General features: G+C 35.8%; 1 protein-coding gene across 1 annotated transcript in view; it reads left to right on the forward strand.

The window, feature by feature from the left end:
* The window catches only part of METAP1 (methionyl aminopeptidase 1), a 62,784-nt gene that overhangs the window by 23,166 nt on the left and 15,715 nt on the right, over positions 1-23,903 (forward strand). Inside the window, exons 2-6 of the mRNA XM_019741141.3 lie at positions 12,180-12,231; positions 17,211-17,323; positions 18,254-18,314; positions 22,209-22,300; positions 23,239-23,322. Coding sequence (XP_019596700.1) covers positions 12,180-12,231; positions 17,211-17,323; positions 18,254-18,314; positions 22,209-22,300; positions 23,239-23,322 — 402 coding nt within the window. The remainder of the gene's footprint in view (positions 1-12,179; positions 12,232-17,210; positions 17,324-18,253; positions 18,315-22,208; positions 22,301-23,238; positions 23,323-23,903) is intronic.

Consider the following 23,903-nt stretch of genomic DNA (forward strand, 5'->3'; position numbering starts at 1 on the left):
ATGGTGCTAGATTGTTTTGTTTTTCTTTGTGTTTACTGGTTTATTATAAAGGATACAACTCAGAGACAGCCTAATGGAAGAGATGGCGTAGGGCAAGGTACTGGGGTAGGGGCAGTGCAGACCTGTATCTTACCCCTTTACTGAGCTGTTGCTTCTTCAGAGCACTGCCCTGTGAGCCTTCAGCTGTATGGAAAGAAAGTGGACTTTGGAGCCAGAGAGCCCTATGTTTAAATTCCAGCTCTGCCACCTAACAGCCATTTGAGTTATTAGATTATGTAACCCTCCCCTGCTTACGGTTTCCCTGTCTATAAAATAATAATATTAATATCCAGTTCCTATGATTAGTGTGAAGTTTGAATGGGACAGTACACATGTAAGGTGTCTGATATTCAAAAAGGCTCTGAACAAATGGTAGTTCCCACTAGCAAATGTTGAATGGAGGCGTGACAAGCTGTTATCTGTAATGGAAGATGATATGCTGCTAACCCAGCCTGATGGAAACCTTCCTCTATAGATACTCACCACCTGGTCCTTTTTACTCATTAAGAACATGACAGGGCTATTTTTATTTTTGAGACAAGACTCTGAAGCAGAAGTAATGGCTTCCTCCCTATTATGTATGGGGAGGGTTAGATAATAAAGGTTGGTAGTATTAATAATAATAGTTGGTAGTAATAGTGAAATACTAGCAGGTAGACAGGAAAGGGAAGAAATCAGCAAGAAAACTGAATTAAAATAGCCAGCAATACATATCGAGAGACATAAAATGACCACAACTTTGTAAAACAAATATTACCAAGTTACATTATGCAGTATATGAAATAATAATGCACCATAGTCAGCTAGTTTATTTCAGGGAAGTAGAAATAATTAAGTAACAGAAAAAGCTATTACTATAATACATCAACTCATTATATCAAATACAAAAAAAATACAATTGCTTCTGTAGATGAGTAAACTGTATTTGTAAGATTCAACACTAGTCCCTAGTATTATTTTAGGAGTAGAAACAGAAAAACAATATTTCTTAATATAACAAAAAGTATAAGATGCCTCCAATTTTATTCTTTTTCAAAATTGTTTTAGCTATTCTAGTTCATTTGTCTTTTCATATAAATTTTAGAATCATTTTTTCTGTAGCTAAAATAAATAACTTTTGGGATTTTCATTGGAATTGCTGAAGACATACATGATTTTGGGGGAGAATTGACATTTTTCCTCTGTTTAATCTTCCAGTCCACAAACACAGGATCTCTATTTATTTAGATCTTATTTGACTTCTTTTGTCATTGTTTTTCAGTTTTTCAGAATACCGCTCCTGTACATGTTCTGTTAAATTTGTATTATTTAATTTTGGGAGAGGTGATTATAAATGCCATTGTTTTGTGTAATTTTTCACAGTTTATAGAAATACAGTAGATTTCTGTGTGTTGATACTGTGTTTGTGACCTTGCTAAACCAATATTTTAGACCTGGGAGTTTTTTTTTCCCTTGTTATTTTTATATAAATAATTATGTGAGTTTCATTCCTTTCCAGCCTTCATACATTTTATGTTTTCTTGCCTAGTTAAATTATAAGACTTGCAGTGTGATGTGAAAACAGGAATGTTGGGTGGGCATCCTTGTCTCATTCCTTAGCTTGTGGAGAAAGCATTCTGTTTTTGCACATTAAATATGATACAATCTGGAGACTTTTTGTAGATGGTCTTTATCAAGTTAAGGAAATTCTCTTTTAGCTTACTGAAAGCTTTTATCGCAAATGGGTGTTGATTTTTGTTTCCAACTATATTGTGGATTTTTCTCTTTCTGCTTTCACTTCTGTCACTTTTTGCTTCATGCGTTTTGAAGCTCTGCTGTTGATATGTACAGTTCAGACTGTTAGACTGTCATCTTAGTTAATTGGCCTTTTTCTAGCATTATGTAATTTTTCTCTTTACTCTTAGCAATGTTCGTTGTTATCACATAGGTCCCTGACGCTCTGTTCATTTTTTAAAAATCTTTTCTGTGTTTGAATAGTATAACTTGATATTTTAGTTCATTGAATCTTTGTCATCTCCATCATGCTATTGAGTCTATATAGTTTTTAATTTTAGCTATTGTAGTTTTCAATTTAAAAATTTTTTTATATCTATTTTTGCAAAGATTTTTTTCCCATTGTTTTAAGACTATTCTTGATTACTTATTGGAGCATTTTGATAACAGCTGCTTTAAAGTCTTTGTCAGTTAATGCCAACATTATTAATGCCAGCATTGGTGTGTCTGTTGACTCACTTCCCTTGTGAGTTGAAGTTTTCTTGGGTCTTTATATGCTGATTAATTTTAGACTGTATCCTGGAGATTTTGAATTATAATGAGATCTTGAGTCTTGTTTAAGTCCTGTGCGGAATGTTGATATTTTTATTTTAGCAGGCTACTACTCTGGTTGGATTTAGGCTGCAAGTTCTAACCTGCCTTTGGGCTGTGGTCCCAATGTCGTTCCACTTTTTAAAGGCTTTGCGGTGCTATTCAGATCTGTCCTCGTGCTTGGTCTGAGACCTGGCTAATCTGTTAGTTCTGTTCTCACAAGCACCTGATTTTGTATTATAAGCAACTTTATGGGTCACTTTCTGGAGTTCCTCCTCAGTACTTTCTGTTCGTTAGGAGTCCTCTTTTTTGGACCTGTGGGCAGAAAGCTGGGGTTCAGTTATTTGTCTGCTGCACACTTCCAGGACTGTGCCTGTGTCGGGCCAAATGCCAGGAGGACACAGAGAAAAAAGCATGGGGTTTGGCCCCACCCTCTCTGGACCACGGTTTCACTGAGAAGAGAGGAAAATGCCTCATTCTAAGAACTCTTGTGTCCTACACTCTCATGGGTCACTTGGGGCCTGGGGTGTGAGAGGAGAGAAAAGCGAAAAGAAGGTGGATGGGTATCTGTACTATTTGAGCACTAGGAGTTCCATTTCCTGTTCCATGAGCCAGAATTTTGGGTTTCTCCTGGAGCACTCTTGTGTTTGTGCCCTGCTGGTCACTTCCGTGCTGACCCTAGTGATTGCGTGGTGGTGGGTGGGGACGGTAAGCTCATTACTAGTTCAGTGGTACTTCAAATTCTGGGCTTCTCTAATCTGCCTGCTACTATTCTGTGTTCACAGTCTTCAAATAGCTGCTCCCTGCATTCTGTTCAGGTTTTATAGTTTTTATAGACAAAATCTGTGAATCTGTGAGTTTTGTCTTCTTTGCAGTGTGGCTGCTAAATATCTGTACTCATTCATTCATATATATATATATATATATATATATATATATATATATATATATATATATATATATATATATATATAAAGCTTGGCTTCCTAAGGGTTGCCATTGTGTCTGTATAGCTGAGTATTCTGTTAAAGATTGGTTCAAAGATGCTCAAAAACCTTGAGCCTCTTTTGTTCTCTGTGATGGTCTGTGTGTTGGCTGGGGAATGCATTTGAACGTCAGGTTCTGCTGGGCTCTTGCGTCCCCTTCCCCATTTCGCAGCTTTTGTGGGCAGTGATGCTAGGACAGTACAGTGTCCGCAGTAATCACTGGCTGCTTAATGTCCTAAGTTGTCATAAGCCAAGAATGTGGGCCAGGGCTGACACACACATGTTAAAGGCAAATATTTAGGTGCATCGTCTTCTCAAATTTAAGTTTTAAATTGCTTTTAAAAATAATAAAATTGATGATAATTAGAATTGAGCACTTACTATGGACCACATATTTTACACAGTTGTTTCCTCTACATTATACTTGAGGAAAGAGGAACTTGGAAATATTAAGATTTTTTTCCTTCAGTGTCTTACAGCTAACAAGTGACCAAGCTAAGACACAAGTCTGAGTTCAAAGTCCATGATTTTAGCCACTGCCCTAAATTTAGTTTTGAAATTGAATGTTTTAGAAAACCATGTTGGTTTTGAGTTGTCCCTACTTAAAACTCTTGATGAATTATGAATTATCCTTAGTAATACATAGGCAATGTGTTTTTTGTCGTATTAAAAAATTAGGCAAAAATTCTCATTGTTTGTAACATTTTAAATGCTGCTTTTACCTCTCCTCTCTGATGGTTCCTTCCATGGTGTAAATTGGTATGTAAATTTCGGTGTTCTTCTAAATGAACCAGTTGGGATAGCGGTGTTATTTTGTCTAAGGGAATATGTGTCAGCTTTTGTGAGGATGAAAAAGATGCTGGATGATGCTAAAGTATTTTGTTCACATAACCTATTTAGAAAAGTTTCATAAATGGATGGTATCACGTTGCTGACTGTATAAAGGCAGATCTTGCTTTGCAGTTTTGATTTGTATGAATTTAGTTACCACAGTTCAGTTAAACAAAACCAGTTTCCCAACAACACAGAGTGATTACATAAAGTACAAACTTCTCTGCTAGCTTTTCAGTCCTTAGACCACTGGGTAAATCACAAATGTGTGTCTTGATCAGTGACCAGTCATTCCACTTCCAAAGCCTGTCAGTGATTGGTCACTATGCATCTGTCACTCAGTTCTTGGGCAGTCAGCAGAGCCTGTAGTTGTGTTGCTTTCTTGTTTCTCAGTGATAAACTTAACATTTTACAAAAATGGATAATCAAATGAAGGAATTGGCCAACAAAGATAAAAGTGCAGCAAGTAAATGGTAAGTAACAATGCTGGAAATGAATTCTAAATCATACATTAGTGGAGTTGTAGAAGTATTACCTGACCGTGGGAATGCTGACATTGTCCACCAGAGAAACTCTGTGAGGCAAATGACATAAATGAGGAAACTGGTGATGACAAGAATGACAATATCTAAGGGGAAGTGACACCAAACAAAACACGTTACATTAAAGGAACGCTCACAGGTATTGAAAGTACAAAGGATTAAATTTGGAAGCTGTTCCAAACCTAGAGAGGAGTAAGAAAGTTGGCCAAGCGTGCTCACTGCGTTTCATAGGTTATACGCGGGAAGAAGGCAAACATTGTTCAAACTAGTCTTGATACATTTTTAAACAAAGCACTCAAATTCTCAATATTTCTAATGTTTTAAATTACAGTATACTAAACAAATATTAGTTTCTTTTTCCCTTCAGTTCCCTGTATATAATACTTATAAATGACACTAAGGGAGTTTTTAGTGTTTTGACAAAGAAATTCTCATTGACCAATTATAATTTTTTATATTGATTATGAAGATTTTTTTTATGGTTACAGCTTGCATGGTCATTTTCATAGTTCTACACTATTACACAAAGCAAGGATTGCCTGTATTAAAAACCAATTTATGGAATTCTTCAAGACCATTCTGTGTATTATTTAGAAAAAGGATTTTAATTTTTGGTTTATGGATGGAGATCAGGGATACCACGAAGTCAGATCTTTATCCATTTGTTCTTTGGTTTAAAACCCTTCAGTGGCTTTCTGTTGTTATTAGACCAGAATCCTTAACATGATCTGGCCGCTGCCTGTATCTTTAGCTCTTGTCTTCCACCTCGTCGCATAGCACTGTGTAGTCCTTATGACTTAAACTGTGGAGTTAATTGTGTCATTAGCTATGTAATATTTGTCTAGAATGTGCCTATATTGTGTTCACTGCTGAATGCCCAGTACCTAGCACAGTCCTGTGGTCATAACATGAATTCCATATTTGTATGAATGAATGAGTAAATGGAATTGCATGCACATGTTTATTTGTGCATGGATGTGTTTTCTTTGGAGAGGAATGATTGCTTTCCCAAGATCCTCAAAGGATTCAACGGTCTAAAAAAGTTAAGTATCACACTACAGGAATTGATACAGTGAAATGGATACTCAACCTAGAGGGCATCATTAAATATTAAAGATGTTTAATGTTAAATGCAGCCTAAAACTGCATTTGAATATCTGGACATATAAGGTATTAATTATACATGACCATGAGCAAGCTTTTTAAATTACTACATTGTCTGCAAAACAAAAATTCGTTTTTAAAACCGTTATTTGTGATAGGTTATATTAACATAATAGCATTTTAAAAAATCTGTCGATTATTACATCAGATATGACAGCAGAATGACAGTTATTGAGTGGGAAATTGGCTACTTTGCAAATTTCATCTAATGTAAAAGTGTACGTTTCTTTCAGTTTTAAAGTTCTGTGTTTTCCTTCTAAAATTACTTGTTGAGTTTTTTTAGATGCTAATTCCTTCATATTATAAACTTCTTTAAAGGGATTTTTTTAGCAGTGGGCATATATATGCTTTAAAAATGTTTTATGTCGTATTGAATCTTAACTCACAATATGGAAATTTAAATGTTTCTCTATTGATTTTATGTTTACTGCCTCAACATCATAGAGGTAAAATGTCCATAATTGAAAGTGTTTTGTAACTTTTTAGTTGGTTATTCAAATTATTTCACATACCAAGTCAAATGCTTCTAACTTATAATCCCCTCCCTCCTTTCCTATTTCCCATTTTTTAAAAGTTTCCTTTGGTCACTTGCTGATTCATCCCACCTCTTTCACAATTATATAGAACTCCTCTCAGTACTTTTAAATACATTTGTCATTTAATCAATTTTATCTTGGTGTGTCTCTCTTGGGATTTTCGGACCTCCTACAGCCAGAATTTCCGACTCTGGGCTTACTTCATAGCAATCATCCTTATATCTCTCTTCAAGCATCATCCTGGAGATTCCCTTTACTTCTCTCTGTCTTGCCTGTATCACATCTTCCTCTTTCTTGATTTATTCTCATTTTTTACATCTCCTGTAGTATCTCCTCCAGTAGCTTCCTGAGAAAGATTGTGTGGGAGGTAAATTTTTGAGATTTTGCATATCTGAAAATTTCGTACTGTACCCTGACATTTGATTTTCAGTTTTGATGGGTATAGAATTCTAGTTTGGAAGTCGTTTTCTCAGAATTTTTATGTTATGGCTCCATTTTCTTTTAGCTGCCAGTGCTGTTGAAAGTCTGATGCGACTGGGATTTATAATCTTTTGCGTATTATGTCCCCCTCCCCCCTCACTTCTCCATAAGCTTATTGGATCTTCTCTTATTCCTGGCATTCTGAAATTTCAAATTATGCCTTGGGCTAGTTGATTTTCATCTTGAGGGGGCCTTTTTTTGTTTGGAAACTCCTGTCTTTCAGTTATGAAAAACTTTAATTCTTTGATGTCTCCTGCCCGTTTACTTTATGAAACTTTAATTATTTAGTAGTTAGACTACCGTGTTTCCCTGAAAATAAGACTGGGTCTAATATCATATTTCCCTGAAAGTAAGACCGAGTTTTATATTAATTCTTGCTCCAAAAGATACATTAGGTTGTATTCTCAGGGGATGTCTTACTTTTTCGTGTACAACAATCTACACTTATTAAAACACAGTCATGTCATCTTCTGGAACATCGTCATAACGTACTAAATGTGTCTGTCTGGCTGATGATCTTAACTGGGGCTTCTTTTCGGAGAAACAACGGTAGTTAGTTTTGGTAGTTTTGGTGTTTCGAAAATGCCATCTCTTTATTTTCAGCGTTTTATTATTTTGCTCAACTTTGGGGGAGATTTTCTTCACTTTTCCTTTATTTTGAGAAATTTAATTCTACTGTCATGTTAAAATTTCTTCGAACTTGTAATCTCTTTCATAATTATGAAATGGAATGGAATGATAGGCTTGTAGAGCTGAAGAGTAGCTAAAAGGTCATCTGTGTTAACCCTGTTCTGTAACTCCAGAAGTTGCTTCTATGTTGTTTTTGACTTTTTTTTTTTCCTTCTCCATTTTTCACGGTCGTCTTTATATTCTAATTTCAGTGATGGCAGGAAAAGGGATAGCCAGGCTGAGGGTACAAACTGTGCTGGTGCTTGCCTAACAGTTGGAGTAGTTTAGGATTTTGGAGGAGGGGATTTATGTGCCAGACCAAGAATCTGTCCTTAATTTTTTCAGGGAAGACTCTTCATAGTGGTGCTGCAGTGTTGGCTGTATCAGTACCTAGGAGATGTGTGCATAGTTCTTCATCTGTACATAGTTCTCATCGGGCAGGCAGACAGTCCGTGGATTTATTCTAAGCTGGCATAATGAAACGCATTGAAAATTGTACCAAGTGTAGTTGGGATGCAGATGGTTTGTCTGGTGCCAAGGAAACAGTAGAGTTAAGGCCTTGAAGTGAAGACAAGCCAGTGGTGTGCCTGCCATGCTGCCGTGGTGGGATTTTGCCTCTGGCCTGGCAGACTCTTAAACGGGGGTTCTAGGACCTACCCTGAACTTTTCCCTTCACGCCTTTCCTTCCCCATCCTGAATCATTTCCTTGGGGACAGTCTTACTGCCTTAAAATCTCTGCCATAGGCTAGACTGGATGAAGGAAAAACTACTGAAACTCCAGTCCATGTTTGCTGATTGTGCCTGTGATGAGGAATAGCTCGGAGGGGAGGATGAGAAGAAGTTGAAGTTACTGAGTGAAGTGAAGTTTCTTACAATGGGTCATGCCTTTGTTCACCCATTAAAATTATCACAAGTAATTGCGAGTTGACTCCATAAACAAGTACATGCAAGTAGAAAAAGCTTCAAAAAGACTGTAATTAGTGCTTCTCCCTGTTTAGTTGTAGTAAATACAAGATTCTGGTGTGCCTTGATATCCTGTCAGTTACTGTATTGGTTTCCTGAGGCTGCTATAACAGTTCACCACAAAGTGAGTGAGTCCAAAATCAGTTTCCTGGAGCCGAAATCAAGGTCACATCAGGGCAGTGCTCCCTCCAGAGGGTCCACTGCATCCCTTCAGTGTCTGCCCAGTCACTGGGACCAGGCCTTTGGAGGTGTGCTTGTTGCTTGGTGATCACAAGACACCTGCTTCACCTCAGGCAGCATCGCCCAGTTTGAAGCCAGGAAAGGGCAAAGGGTAGGAAATAGGTGCCTGCTTTCTGAGAAGCTTTCCAGAAGCTCTCCCTAACAACCGGGCTCACATTCTATTGGCCAGACTAGATCCCATGACCACCCGTGTCATTAGGAGGCTGGGAATGTTTTTAGCAGGGCACAGTACAAGTCCACTGTAGCAGGATTCTGTTGGTGTGAAGGAAAGGGGAGCAGGCTGTGGAGTACGCAGCTTGCAGTCTGTCCTAGAAGGTAATGAAAACAATTTACATTCCCATCTAGAACTAGAAGAAGCTTTTGTATATATAACATTAATCTTCGTTGATTGTCCAACATATATTGGTAAAACCCGTTCAGTGCCAGGCATAGTGCTAAGCCCTGGATGTCACAGGCTCCCACATGTGATACTTGCTGTGTGCTAGACACTTGGGTACCACTCCATGTAGGTTATTTACATGCATCGTCTCCTGTAATCTGCCATGTCATCTTCTGGAGATGTCATCCCCACTTTATAGGTGAGACAACTGAGGATCCATGAAAATGGTTAGTAATATCATTTTCTAGATTTAAACATAAAATTTTAGAGCTTATAGTGGTACAGCTAATACATGATAGAGCTTCATCACACCTATGTTTTCTGGTTCCAAGTTTGGTGCTACATTGACACTTTGAATAGAGTATACACATTCCCCACACCCACCTATCCAAACACTATAAAGCAGTGACCGGGTGACCTGTAGTCAGGGAATGCTGGGTTAGAGTCTTAGTTCTGCCAGGTATGGTTCTTTTATGTGATAGACAAATTGTCACACTTGTTGGTGCTTTAGGCTTGTCATTTGTAAAATGGGGATAATAACAGCTGCCTTGCAGGGTTTTTGCGAGGATTAAATGAAATATAGACATACAGTGTACATATTCAGTACATGGTAACTTACAGTTACTCCTAATGTTGTCTTCGTATTGTGGATCCACATTGACTTTTCTTACTCTGTAGTACCGTAGGGGTGGTAATACTGAAGACAGCAGTTATTCCTGTTTTAGTTCTTGGGATTTTTCAATTAAACATAATATCCCTTTCTTGTGACAGAGTAGATAAATACTTGTTTTTCTACCAATTCCCTATAACTCTGGGTGGGGAGGAACCAGTCTTTTTGCCAGTTATACGTGGTTTTTGCAGTTTGACAACAGATAGGGATAACTCTATTTTCCCTCCTGTATTAGGTTTTCTGTAGCTGCCATAGCAAATTACCACAAATTTGGTGGCTTTAAGCAACACAGATTTAGTATCTCCCAGTTCTATAGGTCAGAAGTCTGATACAGGACTCGGGGCTAAAGTCAGGTGTTGGCAGGTCGGCAATCCTTTCTGGAGGCCCTGGGGAGAATCTGTTACTTGCCTTCCCAGTTTCTAGAGACAGTCTATACGCCGTGGCTCCCAGTCCCAGTCCCCCACCTTCAAAGCCAATAATGGAATATCTCTGTGATCCTGCTTCCATTGTTACATCTTCCTCTGACTCCTACCTCCCGCTTCTACCTTTTAAGGACACTTGTGATTACATTGAGCCCATTTGGATAAAATAGATTAATCTCCCCAGCTCAAGGTCAGCTGATTAGCAACTTTAATTCCCTGTTACCTTAGTTGTAACCTAACATGTTCTCAGGTCGTGAGAATTAGGACGTGGACATCTTTGGGGTGCCATCATTCTGCTCACCACATTGCTCATCCTCCCCAGCAAACCGTCCTCAGTTTTAGCTTCAAGTAATGAAACAGTTCTTAATGTTGTGGGTACGTGTGCATACATGTGAAGTCTGTTGACGTTGTAGGTTGTAGTAGGAGGAAATAAGTATAACTTGGGTTTTCTTGACTTAATTGTTGCCAGCCATGAGGATACAAGGAGTAGAGAGGAAATAGTGAAGTTCCTGGCTCTGGGGGGGAAACTGCCGTCTCAGAGGCCTCTGGTCTTAGCTATGGGTTTCATTACCACACCGTCCTAGGGACGTTTTATTTTCTGTTTTTTTTCTTAGCTTTTCTCTTATCCATGACTTACTCTTTTATGTTTGCAAAGTCAAAACATTTGTAGGAATTTGTAAATTTTCTTAGTATTTGTAATGATTTACAAAAGTCCCCCTTTACTCACGGGGGATATGTTCTAAGGCCTCTAGGGGACGCCCAAAACCTTGGCTAGGACCAACCAAACCGTATAACTACTATGTATCTTCCTATACATACATACCTGTGATAAAGTTTCTGGCTTCTGTTTGGCATATCGGGATTGCCAGCATCACTCTTGTGCCTTGGGGTCATTGTTAAGTAAAATAAGGGTTCTGGAGCACACGCCTGGCTACTAAGTCATTCACGGTGGGCAGTGTATGCAGTAGATATGCTGGACAAAGGCGTGATTCATGTCCCAGGCAGGACTGGGAGAGATTTCATCACACTCCTCAGAACACAGTGCAATTTAAAACTTATAAAATCTTTATTTCGGGAATTTTTCATTTAATATTTTGGGCGACAATTGGATTGCAGGTAACTGAAACCACATAAAGTAAAACTGTGATAAGGGGGAGAACTACTGTATTTGAATAATTTTAAATTCTTTGAAGGAGAGACTCTAAAAATCAAGGTATAAATAAGATCTACACCTGGTTGAATCATTTTTCTAATTTATTACTTGAGTTCATTACTTTAATTCAGTTTATTACTTGAACTCATTTTTCCCAGTTTAGTAGTTCCTCCTGGTTTCGAAATACATTACGTGAACATATTTTCCTAAGTGAAAGTTTAGTCTTTCTAATCTCATCCATTATGATCCATCAGCAAGTCCTCACTGAAACTCTAATGTGTGCTAGGCGCTCTGCTTGGCTCTGGAGACTATAGGTAAACCTGCCATGGTCCCTGCCCTCATAGAGCTCACAGTCTATAGAGCTGTCAGCGCGTAGTAAGCAAAGTGGGTTATGACCGACTGGGAGTCAAACTACTATAAATATATAATGGAAGAATCTGCAGGATCTTTCCTTGTCTTTCGTCCTCGTCTTTGATTGATAATTGGCTCATGGTTCTTTCTAAATACTTCAAAATAATCTGGTGACATAAAATTGAAATAAAACTACAACTGCTATTTACAATATAGGATAATGTTTCTTGCTTACTTGAAGTAATCTAAAGTTTAGGTTGCTTTTTGAAATGAATTTTTAAATAGTCTGCCATCATTTCTTAAGCTTTTCTAAATATTCAGCTTAGTGAAGTCACAGATTTGATTTTTGCAAATGAAGTTTCCCCTAACTGTTTTTATGTACAACATCCATGAAAATAATATTTCTAATGAAGGAAGGACTGACACTAATTTCCATGTTTGCTCTTTTAGGAATGTTTTAAAGGAAGTTGGGCTACTCACAAGTTACTGCATAAGAAAGCAAGTAAGTAAAATCACACATCTCTCTACCATTTGTCTTAAGTGGCTTTTGTGCAGAAGACAAGTATTCTTCCACTTCTGGAGGTGTATGTTTGAATGATCTAAAAGTATGTATCTGAATGTTCTGAAAGTGTAATTCCAAAAGCTAGAACTTGGACATATTTTTTGTTCTTTGTGGTTTGTAATCATGTAACTAAAATGTGGCTGAGTAATATCTTTGTTGATGTTATATGACACAGGTAACATGAAAACATGAAATGGTTGCTAGGATAGATGGATCTTACTTGAGCAATACCTGAGAATGTCTAATCTTTCGGCAGACTCTTTCCTTTGCTAGAAATGGTGCACTTTGAAGGCAAGGGCACATGAGCTATCTGGCTTTATTTAGCCTGATGTCTTTTGTATTTGTTTAGTTTGAATTTTGATTGCTTTTTCTACTCAAAATTATATTATTTTGTTTTTTGGTATTTTAACATTATTACTTATAGTCTAATGTTTAATTTGCTCTTTTGAAGTTACTTTGTGAGAAACTGGTGGTTGCTTCTTAGCTATTCTGTCAGCCACGGGGATGTATCTCTGATTCTAATAGCCTTTCCTGCTTGGCTGTTCATCTGTATATTCATGTCACAAGTGTGGCTGGCTTAAGATGACCCATCACTGTTACCTGAAAATTTACAAGGGCTTTCTGTTCCCATGGGGTTGCCGTCCTGATGGATGAAGCCTTGGCAGACAGCACAGCACGTGGTCCTTAGTTTAAGGGCTGTTTCAACTTACTGGTCTTGGTAGTTTATCTTCCTCTACTTGCATATTTTTTAGAAATTTGCTGATTTAATGAAGTTTGGTAGATTGTTTTATATATATGTATATATATATATATATATATATATATATATATATATATATATCTTAAAATCACATTGAGGTCAGTTTAACTACCATTTGAAGGAAACGGAAATAAAACTTCAAGAAGATATTTTCTGTTGTGTAAAGTGAAGTCTACATTTACTGGAAATGCTAGGCTGTTGGAGGAAATGTAGTCAGTGATGAGGAAAAATGATTGTGAATAAATGAGTTTATCAGAGTAAATGACAGAATTTGTTACCTCAAATCAGGGCATAGAGATTGCTTTAAGTAATTCCATTTAACTTTATCCACTCGTACATTAAATATTATATTTCTAATGCGTTATGTATTTTTAGAGCTCTTTGAGTCAATTAACATTTTATAATCAGGAAGGTAAAACATAGGAAAGCAGAGTGTTGAAGTGAAACATGAAACCGTATGTAAGTCAGTGAGCTTAGAATGGGTCTCTACCCCAACCATTTGCTAACTTATTGCCTGTTTCTTTAATACTGGATTTCTGTGGGTAGAGTTATTTCAGTATGGCCTACAAGAGAGTTAAATAGGTAATGTACCCTAATAAAAAGAACGTTATTATTACTGCATTGAATGGAGGTTATTTTGGTTTTACTTATACCTCTAAGTGTTTAGTATGGTGCCCTCTTGGATCTTTCGGGATGATTTTCTTCAGTGGGTGAGCCTAATACTCTTCATCCCTTTAGGCTGTGTCAGGTAGAGACAGCCCTCAGCCGGCCAGCCCTGTTTCTTTCCCACACTAATAAATTGACCCTGACTGCACCACTGTGGATGACAGCCCTAGAGGAGGGAACGTTTGGGGAAGGGTGATCTCCAGAGCAAGCAGAGTATTGGGGAAGGGGCTGGGAGAAAGAAGGTTGGGTTAGGACGGAACAGGGCATCATAAGAGACAGCACCTTATTCTAAGAAACAATAATGAGAACATACATCAAGCAGTTTATGTCATGAAGGTGATACACTCAGGCTTTTTTTTTTTTTTCTTTTTAACATGTATTGTGTGTGAATCTTGAAGGATGCCTGATTTATAGCTTTGCTCATGTGGGCTTTTGGTCTGTAATTTGCTTTTAACATTGTTGACTGGTCTTGCCATTAGAGTAATCCTGGGCTCATAAAATAAAATGGGAAGTGTTTCCCCCTCTTCTGTTTTCTGGAAGAGATTATATAGAATTGGTATTATTTCTCCCTTAAATGTTTGGTAGAATTCACTGGTGAAACTATCTGGACCTGGAGTTTTCTTGATTGCAGCAGTTGATCAAGCTTGAGGAAAATTTCAAGTGTGAGTTAAATAAATGACTCAAGGGCAGGATTTATTTTTTGTGTGTCATAGTAAAGAAGATCAGATAGATTAGAAAGACCTTAAAGGCACATAATGCTGATGGGAGGGCACACATTTCCTATATAGTGTCCCTGCCAGAGTGTACGTACGTAGTAGTGTTTGCTTTTAGTGTGATCTGTAAAAGTTGTAGCACTTCACATCTCAATATTAGTCTATCCTTGTTATGTATCATTGAGATAGTCATCGTGTTTCTTTGTCTCCCATTTCCTAAAATAAGAGGTGGAAGCATTTGATGGGCATCTTTTGAGTAAGTAGCCAAAAATATGCTATAAAAACTCCATTAAACACACACACACACACACACACACACACACACACACACACCCAAAACTCTAAATAATTCTTTTATGCCACTCCTCTACCCTCCAAACTAGTGTGCTTGAGTTTGGGCTTGCAGAGTGAAGGTGTTATGTAGTGTTTCAGAACGGGTTCCACAAAGTGTTTTGAGCATGGTTCACTTTGAACCTTACCTCAAAATACTGAAATTGTAAGTTTGTTGTGAGGATTAAATTAACAAATCCATGTGAAGTCGTTGCATGTGTACAGTACATAATATATAAGTGTTCCACAGCTATTTAATAGTCCTCTCTGGAAGAACCGAGTCAGAATTGTGATTAGAAAATCCTGTCCTAGGCAAAGCTTAGACATGTGTAGTTATTTTATGTCAGCCAGCTGGAGGGGGCAGCCCGCCCAGAACCTTTTAAAGGCTAAAGCCTGAATGTGATGGGCTTTGGGCCAGACCTTGACCATACCCAGTATTCTTTGACACTACCTGCAGCTTACCTGGCCCTGTGGCATCTTGATGTTCGAGAGACAGCTTACAAGTGTTTGTGTACAATGTCCTGTGCTTTCACAGCCTTTTGAGAAAGACCAGTAATATGCAATTTTGTTACCGATCCTCCGCCCCCTACAAGTCCAGTTCAGATTTATTAGGTGTCCAGTGTGTGTCTAGCACTTAGGGCTCAGATCAAATTGCTCCTAAAATGTAAATGAACTGACTTTTGAAGTGTGAATTTCCCTAAGTAAATCATTAGAAGAGAACTTGCCATATTTCAATCTAGATAGCTTTTTGCTTATATTATTTGTTCAAGTTGCTTTCAATTCTCTTTGGAAAATAGATCGTGGAAGGCTTAGAATGCAGATCAGCAGGAAGCTTTGAAAGATTTTACCTTTTTCCTTCTTGCTCCCGCCCCAGGAGTGTGTTAAAGCAAAAAGCCTTCATCTTGATTGTTATTCTGCCCTGGGTTTCAGGTGAAAATTATTCTTGAGGTTCGTATTTCAGACAAAAGCATTTGATGCAGTTCATAGCTGAAGCAGGCGTCAGTGGGCCTGCGTTTCTAACTGTTTTATATAATGTCTGGCCCTACTGGCAATGAATGGAGTCTATTTTTATCCTTGGATGAGAAACAGTTTTCTTATTGACATTAACATTCACAGCGGCTTTCTTGAACTCCAGAGGGGAGGAAGGTATTTAAAATTCAGTAGCACTGTAGAGCTTTTCTTTTTCTGTTCTTATTATTTTCTATTCTTACTCTTGTCTATTCCTTTACTTGCCTTGCTTCAGTTTCCTCATCTGTAAAATGAGGAAATTCTACTGGGTTGTCTTTTTGTTGTTGCCTTTAGTCTCCATGCTGTACGTTACATCCCTCAGAACTTATTTGTCCTGTAACTGAAATTTTGTACCTTTTGACCACCTTCACCCATTTCACCATTCCTCACTAGCTTAATATGGTATGATTCCATCTCTTCTCCCCCACTTCATGTTTTAAATAGATTTTTTTAAAGGATGAGTTTTATTTTCTCATACACTTCTAAAATTATTTGAAGCCTGACTTTTGAAACCTGTGATAGCGTGCATGACAGTAATCAGAAAAGATGGGTGTGCATTGGGAGGTATATAGGTTGATAGTCGTTGGTCTAGGAGGGATTTGAAATCCTGCTCTTTAAGGTCTTAGGTTGGTTTTGTTTTACACTGTAACTAAGAGATGCAGTCAGTTTGCTGGTATCAGATACCATAGAAGGTCTTTTCTGTGTGAAAAGGGTCCTTAGGTGCATTCAATATAACAACATTATGTATTAATAACTAATCCGGTAAGGGCTATGTGTATGTGTTTGTGTGATTCTTAAATTTTCTACTGCGTTTTCATTAGCTTTCTACTGATTGTTACCTCCCCTATCTTTGCCTTTTCCTACCTACTTCCCTTACCCTCTTCCTGAAAAAAGGCAAATGATACTTACAACATTATTAAAGCAGTTTAAAATATTGAATTGAAAGCCATCAGCTAAAGTGGGAAATGTTTTTTACTTTAAATTTGCTTTGGGTTTCTTTAGAATCTTCTTTTCCTAAGAGGGCAGAATTTAGTTGTAATACCTGCTCTTATTTAGGAAGTTTTTCCTAGGTTCAGATTTTACATTTCAAAACAGGCTTCCTATAAATTGATATTGGATAGTGACTCCATTTAGCATTTACCTCGGAAAAGGAGTTCTGTGAGCTGTTCCTAGTCGACATTGTGTAGAAACATGCAATATGGTTATCTTGGGCTTTTTTCTCCCAAGACACTTAGATCTTTGAAAAGTCATAGGGTTGTGAACATAGCAGGAAAGCAGTAGCTTTACGATTTAGTTTAGGGTGAGAGTTTGCTGGATTTTTGTGCCTGAGCTCTTCGGTGTGGTGTTCAAACAAGTGATAGTTCAGATGTGCTGCTGCTCATTAGCTTGACCAATGAAGCATTTCATTCTCTCTTCTTTACTCCCATCCATCCATCACACAGAAGATGAAAAGGCAAAGCGAGAAGTGTCTTCCTGGACTCTTGAAGGTGATATTAACACTGACCCATGGGCAGGTTATCGATATACTGGTAAACTCAGACCACATTATCCACTGGTGAGTAAATAAGGTAATAAAAATTTAACATTCTTATACACCAATTTTTAGAAGTTGCCATTTCCTAAAAATGATACTTACAATTTGTATTCCAATTATGAATCATATAATCAGGATTAAATTTGTATTCTAGCTCTTTATTGTACATTATTTGAAAGTTAGTAGGGACAATTGACAATTATGGATGAAGTAGAAAGAATTTAAGATCACAGGATTAAAACTTCCTTAGTCTTGAAAGAGAAAGTGTAGAATTGATATTTTTTATCTGGCACGATGGTGGTGTATATGACTAATTTTCTAAAAATTTCTTTAACGTGATATGTTTCTAGGTTAATTTTGATATGGCTTTCCTGCCACTCCTACCCCTATGTTCCTGTCAGATGGGCTTCAGAGTCTTAATGTAGAAATCCACTTAAGTTGAAATCTATTTGTCATCCTTAAATACTTAAATTCTCTTTACTGATGTTTTTATAAAAGGATTAAATCTTTAATTTTAGAAATGTGGAAAAATAGCACAAATATTAGAAAGTCTTTTTAATCCTACCTCCCAGAGATAATGATCAGGAACATATTGGTGTATATTTACTTAGAGACATTATTTTATTGTTGTTGGTTTGCCAGTTGGTTTGGAACAGCTTGGGCACCCAGTTGTCTGCGTGTACTCTTTAAATCCCTAATGGCCTTGGCCCCTCTCCCCCTTCCTTATATATCCTAAGAAAGAGGGTGGCGTTAACACTAGGGAAGTGCAACTTAATCTTTGTGAAATAGATACGATATTTAAGATGTTGTTTAAAACTTTCTTATTTAATTGAAATGAATGAACTTTTTAGTGTTTTTTCCCCACTTTTATTTCCTTTGTTAGTAAATTTCAGTAATGAAAGCTGCTTTCATATTTGACTCAGTTTTAACTAACATCTTTGATGTTTTTAGATGCCAACAAGGCCAGTGCCAAGTTATATTCAAAGACCAGATTATGCTGATCACCCTTTAGGTAAGTTCTGCTAAACTGATATTTCAGTTTTCAATTTGTGAGCCTGATGACTACTGCAAAGGAAAGGCGTGCTTTTTTTTTGTAGAAGTTTTTCAGTTCTGGATTTCTAATAAATACACTTTTTCTTTTTTTAACACAGAACATTTGAGGGAATTAAAGATTGTTTCCTTGCATTAGAAATCTACCCACTTTTGAAAACATTGTTTATGTAGTTGTCAGAGGCTACATTCAACATAGTATGGTAGTTTATATTGTTGAATCAAATTCTAGATTTAAAACATAGTTTTGATTTTAACAATGTCCTCCACTTTATCAAATAATATATATTTATTAATAGATAAAAACAGTTTGTGGAGGCCTCATGAATGAATACCTAACTAAAGACTCTAAAGGGCTATAGCAGTTACAGAAATAGTAGTGATGATGATAATAGTAATGACGATCATGATATTCTGTACTTGATATTTGTTTTTTTGTAACCGTGTCAGGCACTATGCTAAGTTCTTACTACATGTGTTACTACTGGGGTGGGTTCTGTTGTCTTTTCCATTTTATAGATAATGATAGTGAGACACACAGAGAAGATAGGTAATTTGCAGCACAGGGTAATGGAGCAGTCTCTGACCGTAGGGCCTGTACACATAACTTAAATTAAGTTGGGTTATGGGAAGTTATTGATTTTGCATGTCAAAAATAGTTGAAAGTCAGTGTTTTCATGTGGTTTAATCTGCTAAACTAAGGTACCTTTGCTTTGTTCTCTAAGAAGTGGGAACCATATTACATTTTTATAAATATAATTTAAAAATTTAGTTAAACTTCACTATTTCAAATACATTGAAGGAAAAGATATTTTGAATGATAGCTCTTGAGGATGTGTAATTTCATTACTCTGTATTTAATATTCTTGAATGTAGTTTTAAAATATATATAGACAAAGTAAATTCTAATAGGATAAAATGTTACACAGTGAAAAGTAAGTCCTACTCCCCAGAGGGAACCACTGTTAACAGTTTCTTGTAGAACTTTCTGGAGATATTTTATATGTGCACACGTATCATCCCCTCTCCCACCTCCTGCCCCCGGCTAATTATATACAATAGGAACAAACTATATACAACTTACCTTGTTATAGTCCCTTAATATATCTTATAAATATTCCGTATAAGCTCGTATAAAACTACTTCTGTCTTTTTAACGTCTGAAGTATTTCGTTGTGTAGATGTACCATAATTTATTAAACTAGGGTCCTACTAATGTATGTTTAGATTATTTACAGGTTTTCACTTCTATCAATTTGACTGTAGTAACTATTTTTACAATTATATGTTTGTGCACATGTGAGAATGCTTCTGTAGGTTGATTGTCTAAAATGAAATAGCTGGATCAAAGAATTCATGTATTTTTTATTTTGAGAGATATAACAAGTTTTAGAGATTTTGTCGATTGTTACTTCCATTAAAAACATTGGGTCTCTCTTTTTTTTTTTCATATCTGCGCCGTCATAGTGCTATCAAACTTGATGATCTGTGCTAATCTGAAAGATGAAAAATAGTATTTTGCTATTATTTTAATTTGTATTTTTAAATTATGAATAAGGTTGAGAATCTTTATATGTTAAGTCATTTGTATTTTCTTTCCTTTTGAACTGTCTGTTCATTCTTAGCCTTTTTCCCCAGTTATTAGGTTACTAGTTTTTTCCATACTGATTTATTTATAAGTGCTCTTTCTATACATCAAAATAATCTTTGATGTATGTGCTATAAACATTTTTTCCCAATTTAACTTTACGTTTTATCTTTGTTTATAGCATTACATTTTTGACAGACTTTCAACATTCTTCTGTAATAAAATTTCTCAGTGTTTTCCTGTCAGGTGTCTATGGTTTAATGATTTAGAAAGACCTTTCTGGTTCACAGATTATAAAAATGTTTGCCCATGTTTTCTTCCACTATTTTTATGGTTTCACTCTTTTTTTGTATGATAAAATTTTTGATCCTTTGAAACTCATTTAGTATTAGGAATTAAATATGGATGCAACTTAATTTTATTCTCCAAAGAATATCTGGTTGTCACATCACTAGTTATTTAAAATATCAGTCCTTTTTTTACTGATTTAAAATGCAACCCATATCATTATATGAAATTTTCACATGTCTTGGAGTCTGTTTTTGGATTCTGTTTTGTTTCCTTAACCGATTTGTCTAGTCATGTGCCATTGCCATACTCTTAATTATTATAGCTATATGTTGTTTTAATATTTGGTAGGCCTTGTTGCCCCCACCTTTCCTCTTTTTCAGAATTTTCCTGGCTATTCTTGCATGTTTGTTTTTCCATGTGAAATTTGGAATCAGTTTGTCTGGTTCCCAAAAATATCCTGTTGCCATTTTTTATTGGGATAGTATTAAATTTATAGACTAATTTTGGAAGAATTGACACCTTTACAATATTGAGTCTTCCTATCCAAGAACAGGGTATGTTTTTCTATTTAAGTCTCCTTTTATGTCTTACCGTGGTATTTTAAAATTTTCTTCATTAGGTCTTTTATTAAGTTTACTCCTGGATACTTTATCTGTTTTAGTTATTCTTGTACATAGTATCATCGATGTTTTCTAGTTCGTTTATATAGGGGAAAGTTATTGATTTTAATACATTTATCTTATAATCTGCCAACTTGCTGAATTCTTATTTCTGATCATTTACTAGGTATTCCCTTATTGTAGGGATATATAATCATCTGAAATGGATAAGAATTTTGTCCTTTTCTTTCTAATTTTATATTTTCTTTCTTTCTTTTGTTTAATATACCTGCTAGAACCTGTTAGAACAGTGTTAAATGGTGCTTTACTGGACTGTCCATGATTTGGGTTCTTGGCTTGAGAATCATATTTATCATGTTGGGGTGGTAGCTGGCCATGTTATCAGAATCATCTTTCTAGATGATCATTTATTTTTCCTTCTTGAATGACAATATTTGTTATAAATGTAACAAATAGCAACAATATTTGTTAATACTGAATTATCCTTGCCTTTCCAATATGTCTCAAGTCATGGTGTATTACATGTATTTTAGATCATGTTTTAATATTTTAGTTGGGATATTTATATCACCATTTATTAAAAAATACTAGTTTATAGTTTGTTATATTCTTTTTGTCAGATTTTGAAATAATCATTATACTAGTTTTAATATTTTTAAACATGAATAATTTGAGTTAAGCTAATTTTTTTGATTAGTGATGCTTCTTAGGGCAATATTTTTTAAACTTTACTGACTATGACTTAGAGTGAGAAATGTATTTTAAAACATGAATTGGTGTGTGTGTGTGTGTGTGTGTGTGTAAATTAATAAATAATAGCACTTACCCATGCCCTGTATGATGTAATCTAACATTTTCTGTTCCTTTTATTTACTTAAAAATTGTTAGTCATAGGCCACTAACGGGTCACAAATAGCAATTTGGAAAACACTGACTGAGGGTCCTGTTAAAAATAAAAAATGAGTATAATTGACTTATCAGTTGTTGGTTTATAGTTGCATCATGAGATGATGATCATGAAAGCAGTTTGTCAGTTGTGTGGTACTATTCAACTGTGAATCACTTACTGACTTTATTTTATTAGCACTCTGCCTGTCGTAGAATAAGTACTCTGTATTGACTGATTTCTAATAGATCTGGAAATTTGTTCTCTAGAATTCTTTAGTTTTATTTAGCAAATTTCCTTTTCATGTCGAAAATATATTTTTTAAAAATCTGACCTAGACCCTCCCAAATTATAAAATGCCGTGGTATGAAATAGTGAACTTGATTATTATTATATTATCAGGGAGATAATTATACTTAATACTACATCTTTCCTTTCGTTTTGGTTTTACTTACTGATTTTCCTTTCCAGGAATGTCCGAATCTGAACAGGCTCTTAAAGGTACTTCTCAAATTAAATTACTCTCATCTGAAGATATAGAAGGAATGCGACTTGTATGTAGGGTAAGAATTTTTCCCTCATTGGGTAGGACACGTTTAAGCAGTTATTAGACATGAAGTCAATGATTTGCTGATTGACAAAGGGAAGAAAATGTTACGTTGTAAGGCTAGCCATACTTACTGTTTTCGTTAAACTTTTTTTAGTATATAATTCTGTGTAACAGTTGTTTTCTACTTAAATAGCCTGTTTGAAAATTAAAATGGCAGGTAATCTCTATTGAATTGAGAGTCTGTTTTACCCCATGTATTTTTTTTTTAAACCAGGTTTTTGTGATATTTTCTCATTTTATTTTCATGAGTCATCATAGCGTAGAGCAGAATTAAGGCTTGTATAAAATTAAGCTAAAACTCCTTTTGTGAAATCCCCATGCAGTGTGGTAGTAGTGGCTGGTACTTACTAAGTCAAATCACATGGTCACATTTTTCTAAGGAAAAAAACTGAAGAATTGATAGTTTTCATTTAGAAATCAGCCTTAAAGTTTTTATTCAGTGCTTAAAACTGATTTGATGCTAATTTTCTTTGATAATCTGGAGACATTTATATTTCTGTCACGTGCTATGATTCTTTGAGGAAAATCATTCATCTCTTTTATTTCCCTCCTTTCCCTTCCCTGATACAGAAATATGACAAGACTCAGCCTCCACCACTTGATTATTGTTTAGATCACATAGGATGTACATTTTCACATACAAATCATTCAGACTTACTTATTAAGGTATTTGCTAGTTAGCCCAATTTTATTTATATGTGTACAGACGCATACACACATTTATTGATGGGCGTTAGAAATACAAATGGTTTTAAAGTGAAAATCCAGAATTATAATATTCAAGATGTGATGCGTTTTACAAATCTCACAAAAATCCACGATAGTACAAAGAGGTAAAAATTTCATTTCTTCTAGAATGTTTTAAGTTTTTTGTTTCGTTTTTTTTTACAGCTGGCTAGAGAAGTACTGGACATTGCTGCAGGGATGATTAAACCGGGTGTAACTACTGAAGAAATAGATCACGCCGTACACTTAGTAAGGACTTTGTGCTTTGAAATTTTTTTCACATTATTAGATGTTTTAGACTTCTAAGTAAGCTAAGTTCTGAATATCTAAAGCAACTTGGCTAAGCTTATTTGAAAGCTAATTTTACTTTGTTTCAAATACAGAAAATATTCAACAATCATTATTCCCAAATCTTTCAGTATCTGTAATATTGAGGTCTGAGGTGAGCTTGAAATATCTTGTTTCTGAAACCTCACATTTCATAACAATTTAGCTTTTATAAAATAAACAATTTTTTTAGTGCTTTAAATAAATTATGTCACCACATACATCAAATTCGGAAATAAAAAAGAATACAACTTCTGAAACTAGATTAGTGGAAAAAATGTTCCCTTTCACATCCACAATAATAAGGCAGTAAACAAACCAGATAAATATTTGTAGTAAATATGATACAGGGGTATCTTTTCTATAAAGATTGTCTGTCCATCAAGGAGAGACCTTGAAACCCTGTAAGAGATGAGTGCATACATTATATGATTAGCTTGTTCACAAAAAAAGACCAATAGTTATTAACTAGAAAATAAGTCACATGGAAAACCAAACGCACT

Source organism: Rhinolophus sinicus, chromosome 1 (genome assembly GCF_057876585.1).
Source record: "Rhinolophus sinicus isolate RSI-liver-muscle chromosome 1, RSI-T2T, whole genome shotgun sequence".
Taxonomy (NCBI): Eukaryota; Metazoa; Chordata; class Mammalia; order Chiroptera; family Rhinolophidae; genus Rhinolophus; species Rhinolophus sinicus.